The sequence below is a fragment of the Candidozyma auris genome, chromosome 2 (assembly GCF_003013715.1).
Source record: "Candidozyma auris chromosome 2, complete sequence".
NCBI lineage: Eukaryota > Fungi > Ascomycota > Pichiomycetes > Serinales > Metschnikowiaceae > Candidozyma > Candidozyma auris.
In genome coordinates, this window is record NC_072813.1 from 613,109 (window position 1) to 635,732 (window position 22,624).

Below are 22,624 nucleotides of genomic sequence, written 5' to 3' on the forward strand. Positions count from 1 at the left end.
TCAAAACAACTCACCTGTTGACTACCATTTCTTCATCAACAACGTCCTCAAGATACACCTCAGCTAGTCAGCTTGAATACCCACGGAACGGTTGTGGTTTTTCGCAGCCAAGAGGCCCATGCGCGGGCCCATAGTCGATTTCCTCACTGCCAGAATGCTACAGAGCAGCTCGCGGTGGGGTTCACATGGCACTGCGTGGGGCGTATTTTTCTTTTTCGCACCCGCTACCGCCCTGACTCTCCACAAGGGTATATAACAGTCACAGAATCCACCTCGAGGTTTTTAAAACTCAGCTTCTTCCCTCATGTTGAGAAACCTTTCGAAATCAGCTGCCCGAATGGCCAAAAAACCAGCACCTCTTTTCGGTCGCTCCCTTCTGACCCTCACACTCAACACCACCACGGACTCGTACCCCACAAATCACTTTGAAAAAGGTACCGAGCCTTACTTGACCCCATCTTTCATCGACAACCAGTTGGTAAAGTCGGAGTCCCAAACATGGTTTGACATTCACGATCCAGCCACCAACGAGGTGATCTCCAAAGTGCCCCAGCTGACTCCCCAGGAGCTCGACGATGCTATCGCCTCTGCTGAGAAGGCTTTCCACGAGTGGAAGAACTACTCCATCATCAAGAGACAAGGCATTGCCTTCAAGTTTGTTGAGTTGTTGAAAAAGAATCACGACAGACTCGCTGGTATGATTGTGTTGGAGCAAGGCAAGACATTCCCTGACGCCAAGGGTGACGTTTTGCGTGGTTTGCAAGTTGCAGAGGCTGCTTGCAATGCTCCCAACGACTTGATGGCCTCTTCTTTGGAGGTGGCCACCGATATGGAAACTAAAATGGTCAGAGAGCCCTTGGGTGTAATTGGCTCGATCTGTCCTTTCAACTTCCCTGCTATGGTGCCCTTGTGGAGTTTGCCATTGGTGCTTGTCACCGGTAACACTGCCGTGATCAAGCCTTCTGAGAGAGTGCCAGGAGCCGCCATGATCATTGCTCAATTGGCTGCTGAGGCTGGTGTTCCTCCAGGTGTGTTGAACATTGTCCACGGTAAGCACGACACCGTCAACAAGATCATTGAGGATCCTAGAGTCAAGGCCATTAACTTTGTTGGTGGTGACAAGGCAGGTAAGTACATCTACGAGAAGGGTACATCTTTGGGCAAGAGAGTCCAAGCCAACCTTGGAGCCAAGAATCACTTGATTGTGTTGCCAGACGCTGACAAGAACCACTTCATCAATGCCGTCAACGGTGCTGCTTTCGGAGCCGCTGGCCAAAGATGTATGGCTATTTCTGTGCTTGTCACTGTGGGTGAGAAGACCAAGCAGTGGGTTGAGGAAGTTGCCTCCGATGCTGCCAAGTTGGTTACTGGTTCCGGTTTCGACCCCAAGTCCGACTTGGGCCCACTTGTGAACCCAGAGTCTTTGACCAGAGCCAAGGAGATCATCAACGACTCCGAGAAACAAGGTGCCAAAGTGATTCTCGACGGTAGAAACTTCAAGCCATCCGACCCCAAGTTCGCCAAAGGTAACTTCTTGGGTCCTACCATCTTAACCAACGTGAAGCCCGGCATGAGGGCCTACGACGAGGAGATTTTCGCTCCAGTGTTGTCTGTTGTCAACGTCGACACATTTGACGAGGCCATTGCCTTGGTCAACTCCAACAGATACGGAAATGGTGTTTCGTTGTTCACCAGCGCAGGCGCCGCTGCACAGAAATTCACCAAGGAGATTGCATGTGGTCAGGTCGGAGTGAATGTGCCAATCCCCGTGCCATTGCCGATGTTCTCCTTCACCGGTAACAAGGGCTCCTTCTTGGGAGACTTGAACTTCTATGGTAAGGCTGGTGTGACGTTCTTGACTCAGCCCAAGACCATCACCACCCTCTGGAGAACCAGCACGGTGGACCAGGTGTTGGCACCATCGACGGCCATGCCAACACAGCACTAGGTGGGGGTCTCCAAAAAAAAAGTAGCACTAATATACATAGCCTACGACGTTGATGTAGAGAGATGTGCCGATGAAGATTTGCAGCCGTTCATGGGCCTGCCTACAACGGCCCACGAAAAGATGCCTGCAGCTCTAGAGGCATCAGGAAACCTATGCCATCAGGGAGCCTCGGTGTATATCGTGTGACTTTCACAGTTTGAAAGGACCTAACCATTAAATGGATAATACGGGAAGTGACCAACAAAAGACAACCGTTGCCGTAACAGACAACCCCAGTGAACTTTCGTGTAAGCTTTGAGACGCCAAGGCTGAATTCTCATCTCGATGTTAGCCCATAAAGGAAAACACCGAACGAGGACCCTTTTCGAGCCAGATGGCTATCCCTCGCCCCATCTTTTCCTCACGCCGATGTCTCACAACGGTCTTGGCTGATTCGCACCCGGGAGACAATGCCAAACACCGAGGGAGACACAACAAACAAGAGGGCAAAGAAAAAAAAATAAAAGCCGAAAATTGAAGTCAACACAGAATTGAGCATCGAGGTCACAAGATGAAACCCTGAATCACATAGTGGCCAATTTGTGTAATCTAAGTGAGAAAGCCCTAGTCACCAATTGTCTTTGTGTACGGTGATGGCAGTACCGGGAGCCCAGGAACATAGGGGCCTCCGGCCAGGGCGAAATCGGGAGTTCGGGCTGGCGCCAGACGGTACCCGCGGAAAACTCCATGCGCCGCGTACAGGCCTCTGGCCTTAGCTTAATCTGGGGTTGTGCATTGCGATTCTGCGTGCGAGGCCGGCAGGAGGAACACTTCCACTGGCGATGGAGGAGGTAGCGTGGAAAGCCCGGAAGCAAACAACCAAGCAAGCAAGAAATTTGATCTTCGAACTGAATCGAAAACAAAAAAAAAGACACAAATCATCGTGTCCATGTTGCTTCGGAACCCCTTGCTTGCCCCTCCTTTTTTTTTCGGTTTGCCACTGTGACCTTGTGTCATTTCCCTTTCTCTTGCCGCCCTTAAGCAGTCACCGCTGCCGCTAGGGCGGCCGCTGGGGCCATTGAGGCTCCAGGAGATTGATTTTTTTTCCTGATCATTCGCGCCCGTTAGTCCCTCCTGAGATTCCGACTTTGCCCGCAGAACTGTACGTTGCTCGCAGACTAAGTTTAAAAAAAATGAGCGAGGTGCAAGCCGGCAATGAACAAAAAATATCGCTTGCAAAGTCGCACTGGTTTATATATAAAGTGCACCTAACTGGATAGCCCACGGCGCCTGTGCAAGTTTCCCAATTCCTATCCCCCAAACACCCGCCCGCCAGGTTCCACTTGATAAATTGTGCGCTGCCGCCAGACTTAGTGGATAATATTGGTTTTTTGTTTTTTGGTTTCTTCTTCACAAGTTGTAGTCAAGCAGCCATATATATCGTTCCGTGGAGACAGCCGGTTTTTCATTTTTTTCACGCCTGATTACTTCCGCCGGCCCTGTGCCATCAACAGAATTTTCACTTCAAGAATTCCCCATTTATAATCTTCAAACCCCCTTATTGCATACATATTTATTGACCAGAGTTATCTCATACGGTCAGCACAAAAAATTGTTCATCTATTCATCGCCATCCATCAATCCCACCCATTTGCTGTAGCATGTCAATATAGCCCGCAGCCCACTCGACCATGAATGCCACTCCCTGTGTTCCCGAAGAGCGCAGGCCCATCTTGACCGTCAAGACCCTGAAAAACTGGGTGCTCCCTCCCAGACCGAAAAACGCCCGTCGGGCTCGTGTCGACAAGAAGCCAAAGGACAAGGAGAAGAAGTGTGACAAGACTATGCCAGCGAAATTGCCAGTTGCTGCTGGTGCTGGTGCTGGTGCTGGTGCTGGTGCTGGTGCTGGTGCTTGTGCTGGTGCTTGTGCTGCTGCTCCCCAGTCATCAACACCTCAGCCTTCTCTGTCACCTACACATTCCACACAATCCACTCCATCCATGCAACCCACATCTCAACCCAACCAACCCATCACACAATCATCATCTAAACCAGCATCTACACTTCCATCCAAAACACCCTCTCCAGATACAGCTTCCGGCGGTACTTCGCTGGCCGCTGCGCTTGCATCATCGATTGGCGTGTTGGATAAGGAAAATTACCAGCTTAAGATCAAGTTGCTTTCGTTGATTCACGACTACAAGAGACTCAAGTCGCATCTTATGCTGTCGCCCATGGACCCAGCGCTGCCGGCATTGGTGGACGCTGACAGTCCGGCCTCGACGTCGAGAAAACGTGTTTTCACCGAGGTAAACGATCCCATGAACGAGCTTATCTTGAACATGAACCACCTTTCGCATAGATCCCCTTCAGACTTGCAAATGCCTGAAGAGCCATTTCAACAGGAGCAGCAGAAGCAGAAGCAACAAGAGCTTGAGGCGGATGATAAACAGAAACGTGAAACTAGCACCACTGCAGACTCCCCGGCGGACGTTTCTGCCGATGTTTTCAACTATATCAACTTGGATTCTGGCCTGGAAAATGAAGACGACGAGTTTGACCTGACGCTGTTGTCGCGGCTGGTTTCTCCCGGCTGCTCAGAGACAGATGGCGAGGGCCTGCTCATGACCTCTCTTACGAGATCTACTACAGTCTCCACAAATAATCTGAGTTTGGTGCATGATAAAAAACCAGGAAACATGTTCAAGTTCTATGACTTGCCAGCCTACCTGGACAGCGAATACGGTTTTACCTTTGAGTCCATCGACCCTCACGACAAGATGCTTTCGGTGATTGAAGAGGATCACTACAACCAGGTTGCAGACTTTTTAGAAGAGAAGCTTTTGAGCAACGATGTGGAATACTATGTCAAGAAAGAGGGAGCTTAATTGTGCTCCGTACGAGATACGACTGTTTTGATTTATTTATTAGCTAACGAGACGATGCCCCAGACAATACATGACGTCATAGGAAATTTGTATGAAATTACACTACAAATCGTAAACACATGGTATCAAAAAAGTAGGAATCAAGAACTGGCCATCTTCAGAAGAGTTTAATTGTTGTTTGGAGGTGATTGTCCGCAAAGCAAGTAGTAGTGTACTATAGTTGTATTTTCGTGCGTTTGGTTGCTGGACTTTTGCAGCGCACAGGCTGGAATTTGCAGCAATTGTAAGTGAGACGACTATTTTATAAGGCCACATCATTAGGAGGTTAGACTTCGAGGTAGCCAAATAGCACACTTGACCTTGATAGGGCAACCATCAAAGAGAAGGTAAATCAGGGCTGTGTTGTTAGATTAAACCATGATCGATGAAATCTACGTTACTACAATATGAAGAGTATTTCAGAGGAAGAGAAATGGGAAGCGGAAAAAAAAAAAAAAAAAGTATTGAGATTCGTATAGGCATGGAAAAGGAGATCAAATTTGAAGCACAAATGGTTCCAGACACAAGGACTTTACACGAGTTGCTTAGTGTTTGATATCCCTCGCAGCATCCCAGCGACGACATTTTTGCACCCAATGGCCACTGCATCAACACCAATACCCCACCCAATCACTAAACGCCGGAGTATGTTGCAGGAAATATCCCGCCGAGTTTCAAGCGTCTTGAAGAAGAAGTGGGGATCTGTGCGGAAGTGTACGTCTGGTGATGTTTTGTAGAGTTTCCTGTTCAGAGACATCGAGGCCAATTCTAAAGGGGTACCACTTGAAGGAATATGTAGCCGTTAAACATGATTGGAGAAGGCATTTGCCTCCCAAGCACGACTTTCGGAATCATATTGCCACCTTACTTATTAGATGTACTCTCCGTAAGAAAGTGCATACTACAGGAATTGGGATCTTTAATCAATAACAGCTAACGTCTCAATTCTTGAAATCATCCACGTAGATTACACTTGAGAATGCTGGCGAGTGGCTAAACTTAGTGGCTCTGGTTTTTCCATTCAATTACCTGGCTTTCCTCTTCCTCTCTCAATTGCCTCTTTTGGTCTACCTGCTAGCGACAGTACTACACACGAGGCCAGTTCGCAAGTCGGCGTCACCGGCACCGTTACTACATTTGCTCACTATGGACCAGATTGCTGCTCAGATCAACGACCTCTTCGAATTTCCGATTGACTTTGAGGGCCAGAAGAAAGTCGACCACATTATCAATCTCTACGTTTTCGTGCTGGCGCTTCTCTCTGTACTTGTTGGTTTCGTCACCCAGAACTTGTTTTTGTTGCTTGTGACGTTTGCATCAGTTCTTGTTGTCACCCTGATAATCGTGTTGCCTGCTTGGCCTCAATATAAAAAGAACCCAGTTCAGTGGCTACAAGTGAAGTATGACCTCTGATTTGCCTCAGGATTTGTTTTTGGGCTTTGACTTGTCCACTCAACAGTTGAAGGTGATTGTCACCGACACTGACTTGAATGCTCACAAAACCTATGCTGTGGGATTCGATGACTATTTCAAAGAAAAGTACGGCATCAAGAAAGGCGTTCTTACTGATGATGAGGAAGGTGAGATTTTGTCTCCAGTAAAAATGTGGTTGGAAGCTGTAGACACCGTGTTTGGACTCATGAAGGAGGATGGGTTTCCATTCAAGAATGTGAGAGGTATGAGCGGCTCTGGAATGCAGCATGGATCTGTTTACTGGTCAAATGATTCTCATAGGGCTCTTGAGCACTTGGGTGACGCCCTGTCCTTGTTGGAAGGTTTAAAGGATGCCTTTGCAGTTGAGACTTCGCCTAATTGGCAAGATCACTCTACTGGGCAAGAAATCGAGGCATTCGAGAAGGTTACAGATGGTCCTGACCATCTTGCAGAGAGAACCGGCTCAAGAGCTCACTATAGATTCACTGGCCTACAGATTCGTAAAATCGCTGTCAGGAAGGCGCCTGATATCTACAAGAAAACCAGTCGCATCTCGTTGGTATCGAGTTTTTTGGCCTCTGTGCTTTTGGGAAAAATCGCCCCAATCGAGCATGCTGACGCCTGTGGCATGAATATTTACAACATAGCAAAGGGTCAGTACGATGACGAGTTGACGGCTTTGGCTGCTGGGGTTCATCCTTCATTGGATGGCGCCTCGGATGAAGAAACTGCTGCGGGAGTCGAGGAACTCAAAAGGAAATTAGGTCCTATCGACGATATTACCTACGAAGCGATGGGCACTGTCTCTCCCTACTTTGTCAAAAGGTACGGCTTCAGCGAAAATGCCAAGGTCTACTCCTTCACGGGCGACAATTTGGCCACCATTATTTCCTTGCCAGTAGAACAAAACGATGTCTTGATGTCACTTGGTACATCTACGACAGTTCTTTTAGTGACAGAGCAATTCAATCCATCGTCTCAATATCATTTGTTCAAGCACCCCACTATGAAGAATGCGTACATGGGCATGATTTGCTACTGTAATGGTGCATTGGCTAGAGAGTACGTCAGGAATGATGTGAATGAGAAGTATAAATTAAACCACGATACCTGGGACAAGTTTGACGAGATTCTTGATTCCTCCACAAGCTTTGACAACAAGCTCGGGATCTACTTTCCCCTTGGCGAAATTGTACCCAACGCCGCTGCTCAATTCTTAAGATGCGAGTTACTTTCCGATAAGCTGATCAAAGAGATCGAGAATTGGGACTGCGATGAGGACGTCACGTCTATTGTAGAGTCGCAGACAATCTCATGCCGTTTGCGAGCTGGGCCCATGTTGAGCGGCTCTGCTGGCAATGCGGGTCATGTCCAGAACTCCGATAACCAAAAGTTGAAAAATCTTTACGGCAAGTTGCACGACGACTTCGGAGACTTGTACACTGATGGTAAGAAACAGACTTTTAGTTCTCTAACTGCGAGACCTAAAAACCTTTTCTTTGTTGGTGGTGCCTCCAAAAATACAAGCATCGTGCGTAAAATGGCTACGATCATGGGTGCAACTGAGGGAAACTTCCAAGTTGAAATTCCAAATGCTTGCGCTCTCGGAGGCGCTTACAAAGCTAGTTGGAGTCACGAATGCGAGCAAAAGGGATCATGGTTAGATTACAATGAGTACATCAAGAGAAATTTTGACTTCAAAGAAGTTGATAGCTTGAAAGTGGAAAGCAAATGGGAAAATTATTTTCCTGCAATGGGTCTTTTGGCGAAGATGGAAGAGAGATTGAAACACGACTAGATTTTCAAGTAGATCATACTTAGATGCACATACAGCGCGAGACAAAAATTGTAAGACATTGATAGAGAGTCATGCTCTCGTTACCAAGAATAAAGGTTCCGAAACCTGTTCATCTTAATTTTAAATCATTCATACGATTAAGTAGCATACTTCATTCACTCAAAGATGGATCAACTGTTAGTGCACACGAGATTGATAAGTTCTTCACGGCAAACAACCCAACTTCAGAACATTTGAGCTTAGTCCATGAGATTGTGAAAGACCATAAAGTTGCGCCAAATACAATCAACCAGTTACTAAAGTATTCTTTACCAGAAGATTTCTCCTTGTATCACACGTTGAAAAGGGCAAACCCATCGCATGTGTGGGACAATGAAGCGTTAAAAGCACTAATAATGAGTAATCCAGGAAGAGTTGACTCACTGTGGACACTTCTCGAAAGGTATGGCGAAGCAGCTGACGAGAATGTTCATTTAGCTGTCATTGAAAAACTCTTGGAGGGCGAAAATTCTGAGATCAAGGAGGACATGATAGAGATCACACATGAGAGGCTAGACAGAGCTATAGATTTGTTGAACAGAGTCAACAAAGATGTTTCACATTTGAGGCACTGGGATTCTCTTCTTGCCAAATGCATACAGCTCGGATGCTTAGATAAGCTTGACAAAGTTGAAGCGCATTTGTTCGTGGAGTACATCAACGAACAGCTCTCAAACACCGAGGAGCAGAATTATTTGGCACTTGCAAATATAGTGTTGGAAAAAAATCCCAAATCGTTAACTAAGGCCAACATTGCCAAAATGCTTTCACTTGCCGCAAAGAAACCTGACACAGTGGACGCTCTCAGAGAGTTTGTTGATTTCGTGGAGCTTGAAGGGCTTGATTGTGACAAGAATGATCCTGAAGCGCTACTTGTTCGCCTTCAACTCATTCCAGCGTATGGTATTGCCTTGGGCGATTTCAACAAGGTGCTCGAGAAGTTTCACAAGTACCTGACCCATGAGAAGTTTGGGATTGAGCTTCTCCAGGCTAAGGTGGTTCAAGTATTCAGTTATAAGGCTTTCAAGCGAGGAGACAAAACCCTCCTCAACATTGCTGAGACTTTGGTTAATCCCGAAGAGATACAGGTCAAGACTCTAGCTCAGTTGATTCTTGCAAGGGCAAAATTTGATTCTGAGAAGTCACTCAAATTATACAATGACTACATCCAAAAGGTCTCTAAGGATGTGAACGAAGTCACAAAAAGGTCACCTACTGGAATTCTTACGGAGGCTCTTATGGTAGCCAGTCTCTATGATAATGACAGAGAATTCGCCCAGCTTCTTTACGAGAAAGCTATTCAGAATAAGATGCTCATTGACGAGGCAGAGATAGCTCTTATCAAAAAAGTTTTTAAAAAGTACGGAGAAAGTTTCCAAGAGAACGACACCTGGAAGCAAGCGAGACCTCGCTTCACCGAAGTGGTTCTCGAAATGATCAAGAGTGAGTGACTGCTTGGCTGAGTATAGCTCGTTAAACGTGACTGGGGCTGCAAAATGCTTCTGACCTCTCATTTGTAAATAGACACTCCCTAGGGAAATAGTTAATCACAACAAAGGAATAATATTTGTGGATCGCTTACCATTTGCATACTCTTCGGTGTTGTAATGTCTACACTGCTGGTGCCTTTATCTCCTGCGACTAAGTCTCAGAGATATGGTCCGCTACTGCAGATGAGTGGTATTATCTGAGTCATATGGAAAATGCCTTTTGCAACCACATGCCATGATGCAGGTCGACGGCTACTAATATAAAGCTGTAACGAAGGAACTTTTTATATATATTTGCCAGAATTGAAACCTATTGAAAGAAACAAGAAGTAACAATGTCTGTCACTATACATCTCAGAGCTGAGACCAAGCCCTTGGAGGCAAGAGCTGCATTGACTCCTACAACCACCAAGCAATTGTTGGACGCTGGCTTCAACGTTTTCGTGGAGGAGAGTCCCCAGTCAATCTTTGAGGCAAAGGAATACGCTGATGTTGGCGCCTCCATTGTTCCCGCCGGTTCGTGGAAGGAGGCTCCAAAGGACCGTCTTATTCTTGGGTTGAAGGAGTTGCCAGAAAATGAAACGTTTCCATTGGTTCATGAGCACATTCAATTTGCTCACTGCTACAAGGACCAAGGCGGATGGCAGGACGTGTTGAAACGTTTCCCTGCTGGCAAGGGAACTTTGTACGACTTGGAGTTTTTGGAGAACGACGAGGGTAGAAGAGTGGCAGCGTTTGGGTTCTACGCTGGCTTTGCTGGGGCCGCCATAGGTGTGTTGGACTGGGCATTCAAGCAGACTCACGATGACTCAGAAAACTTACCTGCGGTGTCTCCATACCCAAATGAGACTGCTTTAGTGGAACATGTGAAGAAGGAATTGGACGCTGCTGTGGCCAAGACTGGCGGTAGGCTCCCGTCATGCTTGGTTATCGGTGCTCTTGGTAGATGTGGATCGGGAGCTCTTGATCTTTTCAGAAAGGTTGGCATCCCAGAGGACCACTTGCAAAAGTGGGATATGGCCGAGACTGCCAAGGGCGGCCCTTTCCAAGAAATCGCTGATGCTGATATTTTTGTCAACTGCATCTATTTGTCCAAGCCAATCCCTCCTTTCATCAACTTTGACTTGTTGAATAAGCCAGACAGAAAGTTGAGGTCTATTGTGGATGTCTCTGCTGACACGACAAACCCACACAATCCTATTCCTGTTTACACAATTGCCACGGTCTTTAATGATCCTACTGTTCCTGTTGGTACCACCGCTGGTCCTAAATTGTCCGTATGCTCGATCGATCACTTGCCAAGTTTGTTACCAAGAGAGGCATCCGAACAGTTTTCCAAGGATTTAATGCCTTCCTTGTTGCAGTTGCCTCAGAGAGATACTGCCCCTGTTTGGACCAGAGCAAAGAAGTTGTTCAACCATCATGTGAGCAGGTTGAGCAATTAACCCTGGATACTTTCCTTTGTCTATAGAAATCAGAATATATATTGTGCCGCAATTACTCGAGGGTTACATTGACCTTTGACTTTTTCTTCTTCTTTCCACGCTTTTTCTTCTCAATCATGACTCGTTGAACTTCCTCAGCATCCGTCTCAAATTCAGACTCACTAACTCCATTTGCTTCTGATTCCTCGTGAGTTCTTTTCATTGTGTGCGCTTTTTCCACTGTTTCACCGCGTACTGCAACACAATTGAGTCTTTCTCCGCTATCATAAACAGCAACTTGATCTCTGACCTCTGTTCTCAAGTCCCATACGACAATTCTTCCATCAGAAGACACAGAAACGAGGTATGGAATCCCCTTGGTTTCAATTTCGTCACAATATATACTCAAGCCCTTAACTCTGTTCAGGTGACCACTAAGGACGAATTCAGGCTCAGTAGATGGTGTTTCTTCCTTCAGATCCAAGATCTTGTTAATTTCAACAAATTCGATCGTACCGTTGCTATGCCCAGTTATCAAATACTCTTTACCTTGGATATGAGCTACTTCAAGACACATTAAGGTAGTTTTGAATTCAAGCTTGTGCTTAATCTCCGCCTCATCTCCCAATTCGTAGAAAAAGATCCTATTCAATAAGCCAACGATGAAATGCTTTCCTGAATTGGTCCATCTGACGATTTCGCCAGACTGTCCCAAGTGGTCTTTACCCTTTATTTTAAGAACTGCAGCTTTTTTAGCGGTCATCAAGTTCCATAACCTCACTGTCTTATCTGTTGAAACTGAAATGGCTACCCTTCCAGAAGGATGAATGTCCAAATCATTGACACGGCCCTGGTGACCCTTCAATGTGCCCAACATTTCCCAATCTTTTGTTCTCCATATGATGATCTTACCGTCTTCAGAGCCGGATAGAAGCCATTTGCCTGATTTGCCTGTCTCTGTACTGTTTTGAGCTCCTATCTTAGAGAATCTCAATGTGGTAACGGTACCTTGGTGACTCAAGAGAGTCCCAAGCTCTTTTCTTTTTTGTAGATCATAGATTCTTATATGCTCATCGTTCGAGCCTGTTACCAAGTACCTCTTTGCAATGTCTATGGATTTGATCGATAACGCATGGGCCTGGAAGTGAAAAACTGGTGTGAAAACAGGTTCTTTGGTACCTTCCAAGACTAGCGAAAGACACAAGAGGTTATGCTCATAAGAGCCAACCATTATTCGAATTTGCGTAAAAGGCCTAGCAGATTCGGCCATTTGTGCTGGATACCTAAGTTCTTTACTTCAAGACGTGGGTCCAGGATGAGGGCTCATCTCACATTGTCAAAGTGCAGGCTACATGGGTCTTGCATAGCAGGGTAATGTTGTATAGTGGATTGCCAAGTTGTTGACGCTTCCACTTGATGATTTGGCCCATTTGTTTCTTCAATTGCAAGATAGCTAATCCCTCATTTTATCCGATTCATTTTTTGCCTTTTTTTATCTGTTTAACGCTCTGTTCGCAGACTGCTCATGATGGCTGCAAAAGAGTCTCAAAGAAAGCTCCAACTCATCGAACAGCAGAAACACTCGAATTCTGAACTAATTCTTAAACGAACAAGCCACTGATAACTTCGCCACACACATGATAAAAGGATGTCATTTATTAGCAAATTCGTTGATGTTATTGTAATCCCATCACCACCCTCAGTCTCACAATATGTGTGCGCACACATAACATTATCACTTACGCCTAAACACTAGGTGGACACTCACGATGGTGCAACACCACAAAACACCGCTGCAACACAATTCGTCGCTCTTTATATCTCCACAGATGATGACTCGCAAACAGGATGTTTTCATTACACCGCCCAACCCCCAGAGTAACCTATTTGAGTCGCCAGGGTCACTGCTGTCGCTGTTCTACAATATTGATAATGTCAGTGAACCCCTTCGAAATAATGCTGCTCAAGGCACGGCTGCAGCAGCGGAAGAGCCCATTTCACGTGTTCAGAAACTTCGGCTTTGGCGCCACGAAGCGTTCTTGCAGCACCAGTATCTGACGGCAGAGTACATTGGAGATAAGATTCTCAGTATGACGAGTGATCCCAACGACGCATTTTGGCTAGCACAGGTGTATTTTCAAACAGGAAATTACTTGAGAGTGAAGAGCTTACTCACAACGAGCCCTGAATATGAGCAATCTGTGGCGTGTAGGTACTTGATGGCTCATAGTCTCATCAAGCTTGAACGGTGGGAAGATGCATTGGACGTATTGGGAGAGACAAACCCGTTCCTGAAGGAGTCACACCAGAGGCCAAAGATAACAGAATATGGCGTGCGTTTTGAAGCGTCAATGTGCTATCTTCGAGGGCTCATATATGCCAACCAGAATAATTACGAACGAGCCAAGGATGCGTATAAGGAAGCTGTGATGGTGGACGTGAAGTGTTACGAGGCTTTTGATGAATTGATCAAAAACGATTACCTCACTCCTGCTGAACAGTGGGAGTTCATCAACTACCTTAATTACTCAGATGCTGACGACAACGACGAGCTCGTGAAACTACTATACACATCTCGTTTGAGCAAGTACATCAACGTGCCAAAATTTGAAGAGGCAGAGAATATCCTCAAAGACGAGTACCGTCTCAACAGCAATAACGACTTGCTCCTAAGTAGAGCGCAGCATGCTTTCGTCCAGTGCAACTTCGATCAATGTCTTGAGATATGCGAGACCATCCTCGATAAAGACCCTTACAACTGTAATACGCTACCGTACTATATAAGTTGCTTGTACGAGCTTGGAGGACGCAACAAATTGTTTTTAAAGGCTCACCAATTGGCAGAGTCACACCCTACTCACCCTATTGCGTGGCAAGCCATCGGTATCTATTATCTATCCATCAAGAAAGTTATCGAGGCGAGAAAGTTCTTGAGCAAGGCCACCTTACTCAACCCCAATAATGGACAGGCTTGGATAGGATTTGCACATACTTTCGCCATGGATGGAGAACACGAGCAGGCCATCAGTGCCTATGCATTTGCAGCTAGACTATTTCCTGGAAACCACATGCCCAACATGTTTTTAGGCATGCAGCATCTTCAAATGAATAACGTCAGCCTAGCAGAAGAATACCTTTTAGCATCGCATCATATTTGCAACAGTGATCCTCTCCTCCTCAATGAGATTGGTGTTGTCTACTACCACAAGAATCAACTTGACCGCGCCGAGGCATACCTACAAGATGCACTTACGGCAGCACGTTTTCTCAATTCCGAGTCCAAGATTTGGATATCTATAAATGCCAATCTAGGCCATGTCTACCGAAGGGCTGCACAATATGATAAAGCGCTAGATTGTTTTAACCAAGCTTTGAAGATGAATCATAAAAATGATGGTACCATCCTCTCCGCAATCGGGTTGGTATATCTTAAGATAAATAACCCATTTAAAGCTATAGGGCTCATTCACGATGCGTTGGCGCTCGCCCCTGATGACCCCATATCAAATGACCTACTCAAGCGAGCACTTGAGGCTAACCGGGATGCACATTCTGCATTTTCGGTTTATGCTGGGGGCAATATCACTGACTCACACACACTTTCGGCTTCTACAAGTACACAAAGCAAAACCTATGAACCTTTGCGGTCGTTCAACCCGTCGAAAGTTGGTTCAAGTAAGATTGCAACGGTTTTCGAAGACGAGTCTCGGGACAGAAGAAGAGATCGGAGTAATGACGACGCTAGCATTGCAGCACTTGCAGAGCGGTTGAAGGAGGGTGAAGAATCTAGTGACGAGGAAGTCATGGATATCGAAAGCGACTAGCTTATTCAGTGTCTGCCATTGTCCCAACTCCACTTAAACTAGCGACAATTTGCTGCGAAATGTGTGTGAGCTTCGGACCAGGTTAAGGATAGGCATCACGAGGACAGCGGAGAAGTAAACTCATTACCTGTAAAATTAACACCCAGCCATTGAATTGTACTCTCTAAGAGTCTGAACCTATTTAATGTGCTGTCTACCACCTTGAGAGCGGTATGAGGATCATCGCTGTTTGGTTTCCAACAATCACGGTACCTGCAGCAGCGCCTCCCGTACACAACGGCCTCATAACCGGACTTCCTCAGTCTTACATATCACCTACAGTATCAACAACGACTCCCCCCAATTGTACCGTAATGAACACGCATGTCCCAATATCACGGGACAGAAAGAAGCGACTTGTCTTTTACGATGTCAAATTTAATCAGGATCAAGACTGTTTTGCTGTGGCGCACGAAACAGGCTTCTCTGTTTACAACTCCAACCCCATCGATCCCAGGGTAAGCCGAACCTTCAGTGGCACCAGCAGCTCTGGAACAGGCATTGGGTTAATCCTGATGTTTCACAGAACAAACTATCTTGCATTGGTCGGCGGAGGGAAAAATCCTCGGTACCCAAATAACAAAGTCATTATATGGGATGACCTCAAGCGGAAGGCGAGTCTCAATTTGGGGTTCATGGGACCGGTGGTGAACGTTTTGCTATCAAGAATACGAATTGTTGTGGTTTTGACAAACCAAGTTGTTGTTTATGAGTTTTCTGCGCCTCCTAAGAAGTTTGCATCTTACGAAACCTACGATAATGAGCATGGGGTGGCAGATCTTGCGGTGCACTCGGCTACGATGCTGCTGCTGATTCTGCCAGCGCCGTCGTCGAGCTCCTCAGTAAAGTCAGGAAACGGCAACTCCCGCGAAGCTTCCAAGTACCAAATCCTAGCATTTCCTGGAAGAACTATAGGGCAAATTCAGCTTGTGGATATATCTCCGCAAGGGCTGGAGAAGAACTTCGTTAGCATCATAAAAGCACACAAAGCTCGTATTAGATGCATCTGCCTTAACAGAACAGGCACCATGATTGCTTCTGCGAGTGAAACAGGGACTATAATCAGGATACATTCCACTACATCTACGGCTCTTTTATATGAGTTCAGAAGAGGGCTCGATAAAGCCATCATTACATCCATGAGCTTCTCTTCGAATGACTCCAAACTTGCGGTTTTGTCGGACAAGAATACCTTGCATGTCTTTAATGTTGGTTCGATCGGCGACGCAGCCGTTGCTGATCAACTCAACGGAGAGATGTCTCAACATCAAGCCCAAAGAAATAGACAGCACATTTTGAACAAACTCCAGCTTCCGATCTCTATACCGAACTACTTCCAGTCCACTTGGTCCTTCTGCTCTGTGAATATGAATAGGTACCATGCAGATATTGAAGAAGGAAGCCTCGGTAATGATATTGGGACAATTGGCTGGAGTGGTAACAACAATATCATTGTTGTTTGGCGAGAAAAGAGAATATGGGAAATCTACTCTATTGTTGAAAAGTTCTCTTCGCCCGCAAAAGGCATTGAAAAGGATGCAGATTTTGAGCTCATACGGTCAAGCTGGAAAACTTTGGACGATATGTCATGATGGGTAAGCGCAATTTGATTATACATTATATATTTACAGGTCTATTCAAGGATTTCGCAAAGCACTGGCTGGTACAACTGCTTTTCTCGTTCCTTATTTAATGGCTCCCATTTGCGACCGTGATGGTTCCGAACAAACCTGAATGCGCTTTGTTCGTCTCCAAAGTTTATTAAAGTCAAATGTGTTTGTGTAGCAGGATCAACGACAATGTCCCTCCATGAGTGTTCTGGTTTTGTAACATCCAAGAACTTATAGTCCCATAGTAGACTAGATATTATTTGATTGTTCACGCCAAAGGGCAAATTTTTCACGAGAACCAGCTGATATCGTGACGGAATGTTCAGAAAGCGCTGAAGAAGCTTGTAATTAGGATGAGGTTCAACAATTGAATCGTCCTTCGCGTCTTGAAGCTCTTTGAGCTTTTCTAGGATAAGAGACTTTTCTTTGGACTTTTCGAACACGGTCTCAAATGAAGCCTTGACAGCAGAGGTCAACGACAGCAGTATTTCAAACAGGTTACTTGGCTCAAGTAGTGGAGACCCCATCCGACTCAAGTGTTTCTGTACGGGTGAAACGAATTCTAAATTGACATCGAAGCCGTTGATCAACCTGTCTCTAGTCTCCATATAGTAAAGGCATGCTTGCAAGTGGTTTGGAAATATAAGATAATAAGCACCTGTGAACAAGAGACTTAGTGGATCTCTAGCCTTGACCACATCAAATCGTAGACCTTTTGTTAGTGGTTGCACGTACGCATATAGTCTTTCTCTGGCAACAGGCTGAATATTAAAGAAGTCTCTCCTCCCGATATAGGCATTTTTACACTCAAACCGTAGAATGTTCAGTTTTGGCGCCTGTGGTGCAAGAGCACGAACGTCCTCACGAGATCTCAAGATATTTTTTTGCTTTGGCCCATTATTGATCAACTCCTCCAATATCGATGTGGTGCTCTCATTTGGGTCCAGCTCATAGAGCCTCCGCATCACCACCGGCACTTTCAGAGAAACATCGGCTTCTGCTTTTTTCACAAGGGAGGCGAGAAGCTCAGAGTTTCCTTTGGGTGGTTTCATAAAAACTCGAAATGTGGGTATATGAGCTTTCACCTATTAATCTCATATATCCTTGAGACAACCGCGATTGACTATTACAGGAGGCAGTAGGCAGTACAAGTTCTCGTCAAAGAAGGTGCAACAATCAGCGAAATACGTTGGAAAGTCGAGAGAATTTTGGAATCGCTTGCAAAAGGCGTGACTCTGTTATATATCTCAGTTTCCTTATTTGACCCGTTTTGTCCTTTTTATGTGACAATGGGCCTTTCCACACTTGAGGCATTTCGAGCCAACTCCTGCAGAAGCGCCCCATGTGCAAGTTATCTACTCATACTTGTACGCGTAATAGCCCTGGAGGATTCTAACTCACAAGTATATAAGCCTACCAAGAGTTCCACATTTTACGTCCCCACAAAGTACGATATTCATTGATCCGCAAACCCGTCGCGGATTAGTTGTGATTCACCGCTTGTGCAAATCGTTAATTGTACCTCGCCTCTTGACAAAGCCCTACCCTTTCCGATATTTAATTAAGTAAGAGGGCTACTCAACCTTTCCCTCGGTGTTGTTGCACTGTCATCCATTGTCTAGTTGTCTACACTCGAAGACAGTTGTACATAGCCCAAACGATCATGTCCTCAGAAACGATTTGGTCCTCCAACGCCAACCCAACGGTGTCACCCTCAGCATCCTCGATCCGGCTCCAGGAGCAAGTTGATCCTGACATGGCAAAGTTCTTTTCGAATGCTCCTCCGACAAGCGGCCGCAGGTTCTCGTTCACCGAGACCGGCGAGTTCGAGTCTCAGATTTTTGACTTTAAGTCGAACTTTCAGGCTTCCTACGCTGCTTCCACTGGCGGTCCCCACGCCCCTAACATCTCCGGCGTCCGCAATGGACAGGACCTTGTCCTGGGCAACGGCATCGCCAATAATAATGGCCAGGCTATCCAATTGGGAACAGCATCCATCAGTGGCGGCATTGCTAGCAGGCATCCTCCGAAGGAGAGTTTCTTGAACAAGTTTGCCTCGGTGGCCGATGCCACTCGTGATATAGAATTGTCCAATGGCTTGGGCACGTTGTCTTTAGACGGCAATCAAAGAAGGACCAGCTTCAACAGTGATCATGGAATCAAGCCCCTCATGGCTTCTCCTCATGGTTCTTTAAACGAAAACTTGAATATGCCTGCTCCTAGATCATCGAGACAGCAGTCAATTAGTGAGAAAATTGACAATTTCAACAACAATTCTCCAATTCAAAATAGCGCTGCATTATCTATATCCTCAGACTTGAACGCCACCGGCTCTCAGCTGGGAATAGACGTGTCCAAGACAAGCGCTCCAGGCAATCAAAGCTTTTGGAATCCAGCTGGTGCCACTTCTTTCACGCCATCCTTCCCTCAGAATCATTTCCTCGACAGCTCGGGCTTTGCGGTGAATGCTCCATTCCAAAATAACCCTTACAATCGTGCAAATGCTCCAGCTATGCCACCAATCAGCCCTCCACCTTTCATGATGGCCAATCCGGCCCAGTTTGGTGAGGGCATGTATGGATTCATGAGTTACCCTAGTGTTGGTGGCCAGCCGGAAACCGCTGACGGCGGCAATGACAAACCAACCGAAGCTGACTCCACCTCATCTAAAGACAACAAGCCTTCAGACCCTCTGTCAAGAGCTCTGCCTCCTAAGTCAGGAGCCATTCCAGGTGTTGGCTTAATGAACAGACAAATGAACCTGGGCTTCGTTTTCAACCCTTTCAATCCTTACGCAATGTACCCTCAAACCACGCCATCCACATCACCTGGCCCGGTTCCTCCATCTATGCTGCCTGTTGCTTTTGAAAATGTTATGCAACAAGCGCCTCAGTCAGTGCCTTCTAATAGCCTGGAAGGAAGACCTCACACTAGTGCATCTTCCGGAAAGAGAGGGAAATTCGGGAAGGGAGCAAACTCTGGGCATGGTAAGGGAGGTGGTCATATTTACCGTTCTCCCTTGCTTGAGGAGATGCGCTCTAATTCCAAGAACAAGGATTACTCTTTGAAGGATATCTATGGCCATGCTGTTGAATTCACAATGGATCAGCATGGCTCTAGGTTTATTCAACAGAAGTTGCCTCAAGCTAGTGAGGAGGAAAGAGAGGTAATATTCAATGAAATTCGTGAAATTTCGTACGACTTGATGACGGATGTCTTCGGAAATTATGTCATACAGAAGTATTTTGAGCACGGGTCTGAGGTTCAAAAAGGTGTTCTACTCGAATGTATGAAGGGAAAGACATACGATCTTTCGTTACAGATGTATGGATGTCGTGTGGTTCAACGTGCACTTGAGGCAATTTCGTTGGAGGGTCAAATTCAAATAGTTCTGGAGTTGAAGAATCACGTTCTTGTGTGTGCAAAGGACCAAAACGGTAACCACGTTATTCAGAAATCTATTGAGAAAATTCCCTTCAAAAACGTACGCTTCATCTTGGAAAGCCTAGAAGATCATATTTATCATTTATCTACACACCCGTATGGCTGCAGAGTGATTCAGAGGTTGCTTGAATACTCTGATATGAGAGATCAAAAACAGATATTGAAGGAATTGAACAAGTTCACGTTCTACCTCATCCAGGATCAATATGGCAACTACGTCATTCAGCACATACTTGAGCGTGGATCTCACGAGGATAAAGAGAAGATTCTTGAAGTTGCTCTTGGATCTATTGTGAATTTCTCGAAGCATAAGTTTGCTTCTAATGTCATTGAAAAGTGTATCAAGCATGGTTCCATCGAGCAACGCAAACGAATTCTTCAAGAGGTTATGATTGGAAATGAAGATCTCACCAAGGAGTCCGTTGATGATGATTCTCCTTTGGCGTTGATGATGAAGGATCAGTATGCCAATTATGTCATTCAAAAATTAGTAGAAGGTTTTGATGCAAAGAGTCAGGAGAAAAGAAACTTGGTGGTGAAGTTGAGGCAGTATTTGAAACAAATCTCGATGAGAAATAACTACGGTAAGCATCTTGCTTCTGTTGAAAAGATGATCATCGTCGCTGAGACTGCTCTAGTTGAAGCTGATCGCAATTAAAACGGCAAACCTAATTGTGTAAATATCCGTCCCGATTAAGCCGATCAGCTCGATACTGTCGATCTGTCAATTCACTGAAGAGTTTTTAATTTTATTTGTTCAGTTTATGTAAATAAATTTGGTTTTCTTTTTTTAAATTTATGTCATTTTCTATTAAGTGTCCTTACTGAAGACATAAAGCTAATCGATAAAAGGATAAAGCAATCCTAAATAAACATTGTACATACAACATCAATAAGAGCATTGAAAAGTCGAGATAGAATTAAAGGTGAATCATTTTGAATATGGGAATCAATTGCTCCATTCCTGACAATCCGCCGCTTCTGAAGAGTGACTTGTAGAAGTTCCGGATGTCTTCGCTCGTCAGGCCAAACGAAGCTTTGTCAGTCAGAAAAGTGATGAACTCGTAAAGCGAGGCATTCTTCAAAAGTTCGTACTCTGTCCAAGTCGAGATCACATTCTGCTTCACGCTCAATACCTGATCAGGAGAAGCGTTCTTTATGAGGGAAGACAATTCATTGTCTATCTTGGGCTTGACCTCGGGTAACTCCTCGCTGTCGGAACTGTCTAATGATGAGTTCTCTGAGCGGCGCTCTTGTGGAGATGGATAGTTGAATGATTTGTCAAGTGACAAAAGAGAGCAGTAACTCTCGGTGTGCGTTGTCGTGCTTGATGTTGAGGACGCTGGATTAAGACCGAGCTTGGTAAAGTTGTCATTCAAGTGACTCAAGTCAGAGCCAATGGAACCACCAGGGTGCTTCATGGAAAAGAGCTTCCTTCTCTTGTTTTCGTCCTTTTCAATCATTTCAGACAACGCAAGTACGGCTGCATCGGCCAAGATAAGAGACAAAGTTGTCGAAATGGTGGGGGCAGGAAGCCCATGCACTATATCCTCCTTCAAGTGAGGAGCTAGTTCAGCGTACAACAAGGCCTGGACTTGTGGATGGTCTGACAACTTCGAGCTCTTGGAGCATGTCAAGAGCACTATAGAAAGGTATGGAGAGAGGTGAGGCAAGAGCTGAAGAAGCTCTGGTGTGTTGCCACTGGCGGTGAAGAAGACAAGACAATCACGGTCTCTCAACAAGCCGAGGTCCCCGTGGAGCGCCTCAGAAGGATGTAGAACGTCAGCGTTGATAGATAAAGATTTCAACGTGGCCACTGTTTTGGTGGCGATTTTGAACGATTTGCCAATGCCACAACACACTATTTTACCTCCCTTCAAATGTGTTTCATAAAAGATCTTTAATGCGTTAGCCAAATTCACCTTTGAGAAATGATCAGTTTCGTATTGCCTGCTGAGCCCAGCAACTGCTTCAGACTCGTTGGCAAGCGTTTTCCTAACAGACTCCAAAGCATCCATTGACATGCGCTGGTACTCTGACATCGATGCTGGAAGGTTTGTAAGCAGAGGGAAGCTTATATACTGTGGTGGGTGATGACCTTATTGAATCCGATCACAAAGTGGTCAGAAGACACAAACAACTGTTAGCAAGAGGTGCTAGCAACTAGTCATCCAGTTGGCCAGGGGAAAATTGTTGGAAGATCACGATGCAAATATATACGAAGGAAACTCTCAGATGCAAAGGAGGGTGTGCGACTTCTGGATGCAAAAGAAATTTATGAGTAAGCAGAGGGGGGACAAAAGCCGTTACGGTCAACGGAACGACGAAAACCAAGTACACCCAATAAAAAACTATTAAAAATAAAAATAAAAGACAAAAACTTTTATGCATCAGTCAAACTGCTTCCCGAATATGTCAAAACAAATAAAAAATAGAGATACTATATAGTCTGCGATGTATTTTTCACAATTTGGCTGTATCTTTTTCTTCCACATATAACGTTCTGTGGTAAAAAGTGGCTTCGCGAATAGTGATTCTGCGTGATAAATTGCTGCCACAGGGTGCGGAGCCGAGCATGTCCTAGGCGAGCATTTATTCCTTATTGTTCCTTGATACAGCACCGGAGTTTTGTTTCTTGTGAAAATGAAGTTAGGTCCGAAAACACGGT

At 45.5% G+C, this 22,624-nt stretch overlaps 11 protein-coding genes across 11 annotated transcripts; 8 read left to right on the top strand and 3 right to left on the bottom strand. All coding sequences in view use genetic code 12, as the record gives it.

Annotated features, from left to right (window-relative positions):
- Positions 1-304: 304 nt before the first annotated feature.
- On the top strand, positions 305-1,948 carry ALD6 (Ald6p; the record flags this gene model as incomplete). The annotated part of the gene is made up of 1 exon (XM_029035268.1): positions 305-1,948. One exon carries the CDS (start codon positions 305-307, stop codon positions 1,946-1,948), a length of 1,644 nt encoding a protein of 547 aa, XP_028890510.1.
- A 1,670-nt stretch (positions 1,949-3,618) lies between these two features.
- On the top strand, positions 3,619-4,815 carry HAP41 (Hap41p; the record flags this gene model as incomplete). The annotated part of the gene is made up of 1 exon (XM_029035269.2): positions 3,619-4,815. The coding sequence occupies one exon, from the start codon at positions 3,619-3,621 to the stop codon at positions 4,813-4,815; it is 1,197 nt and encodes a 398-aa protein (XP_028890511.2).
- A 1,441-nt stretch (positions 4,816-6,256) lies between these two features.
- XKS1 (xylulokinase) lies at positions 6,257-8,086 on the top strand (the record flags this gene model as incomplete). Its single annotated transcript, XM_029035270.2, has 1 exon — positions 6,257-8,086. One exon carries the CDS (start codon positions 6,257-6,259, stop codon positions 8,084-8,086), a length of 1,830 nt encoding a protein of 609 aa, XP_028890512.1.
- Positions 8,087-8,157: 71 nt separating this feature from the next.
- CJI96_0001741 (uncharacterized protein) lies at positions 8,158-9,576 on the top strand (the record flags this gene model as incomplete). The annotated part of the gene is made up of 1 exon (XM_029035271.2): positions 8,158-9,576. The coding sequence occupies one exon, from the start codon at positions 8,158-8,160 to the stop codon at positions 9,574-9,576; it is 1,419 nt and encodes a 472-aa protein (XP_028890513.2).
- A 374-nt stretch (positions 9,577-9,950) lies between these two features.
- LYS1 (saccharopine dehydrogenase (NAD+, L-lysine-forming)) lies at positions 9,951-11,060 on the top strand (the record flags this gene model as incomplete). The annotated part of the gene is made up of 1 exon (XM_029035272.2): positions 9,951-11,060. One exon carries the CDS (start codon positions 9,951-9,953, stop codon positions 11,058-11,060), a length of 1,110 nt encoding a protein of 369 aa, XP_028890514.2.
- A 52-nt stretch (positions 11,061-11,112) lies between these two features.
- Positions 11,113-12,270, bottom strand: CJI96_0001743 (uncharacterized protein; the record flags this gene model as incomplete). The annotated part of the gene is made up of 1 exon (XM_029035273.2): positions 11,113-12,270. The coding sequence occupies one exon, from the start codon at positions 12,268-12,270 to the stop codon at positions 11,113-11,115; it is 1,158 nt and encodes a 385-aa protein (XP_028890515.2).
- Positions 12,271-12,871: 601 nt separating this feature from the next.
- CJI96_0001744 (anaphase promoting complex subunit CDC16) lies at positions 12,872-14,863 on the top strand (the record flags this gene model as incomplete). The annotated part of the gene is made up of 1 exon (XM_029035274.2): positions 12,872-14,863. The coding sequence occupies one exon, from the start codon at positions 12,872-12,874 to the stop codon at positions 14,861-14,863; it is 1,992 nt and encodes a 663-aa protein (XP_028890516.2).
- A 353-nt stretch (positions 14,864-15,216) lies between these two features.
- On the top strand, positions 15,217-16,494 carry CJI96_0001745 (uncharacterized protein; the record flags this gene model as incomplete). Its single annotated transcript, XM_029035275.2, has 1 exon — positions 15,217-16,494. One exon carries the CDS (start codon positions 15,217-15,219, stop codon positions 16,492-16,494), a length of 1,278 nt encoding a protein of 425 aa, XP_028890517.2.
- Positions 16,495-16,535: 41 nt separating this feature from the next.
- On the bottom strand, positions 16,536-17,564 carry CJI96_0001746 (uncharacterized protein; the record flags this gene model as incomplete). Its single annotated transcript, XM_029035276.2, has 1 exon — positions 16,536-17,564. One exon carries the CDS (start codon positions 17,562-17,564, stop codon positions 16,536-16,538), a length of 1,029 nt encoding a protein of 342 aa, XP_028890518.2.
- A 611-nt stretch (positions 17,565-18,175) lies between these two features.
- On the top strand, positions 18,176-20,614 carry PUF3 (mRNA-binding protein PUF3; the record flags this gene model as incomplete). The annotated part of the gene is made up of 1 exon (XM_029035277.2): positions 18,176-20,614. One exon carries the CDS (start codon positions 18,176-18,178, stop codon positions 20,612-20,614), a length of 2,439 nt encoding a protein of 812 aa, XP_028890519.2.
- Positions 20,615-20,876: 262 nt separating this feature from the next.
- Positions 20,877-21,998, bottom strand: CJI96_0001748 (uncharacterized protein; the record flags this gene model as incomplete). The annotated part of the gene is made up of 1 exon (XM_029035278.2): positions 20,877-21,998. The coding sequence occupies one exon, from the start codon at positions 21,996-21,998 to the stop codon at positions 20,877-20,879; it is 1,122 nt and encodes a 373-aa protein (XP_028890520.2).
- Between the last annotated feature and the right edge of the window lie 626 nt (positions 21,999-22,624).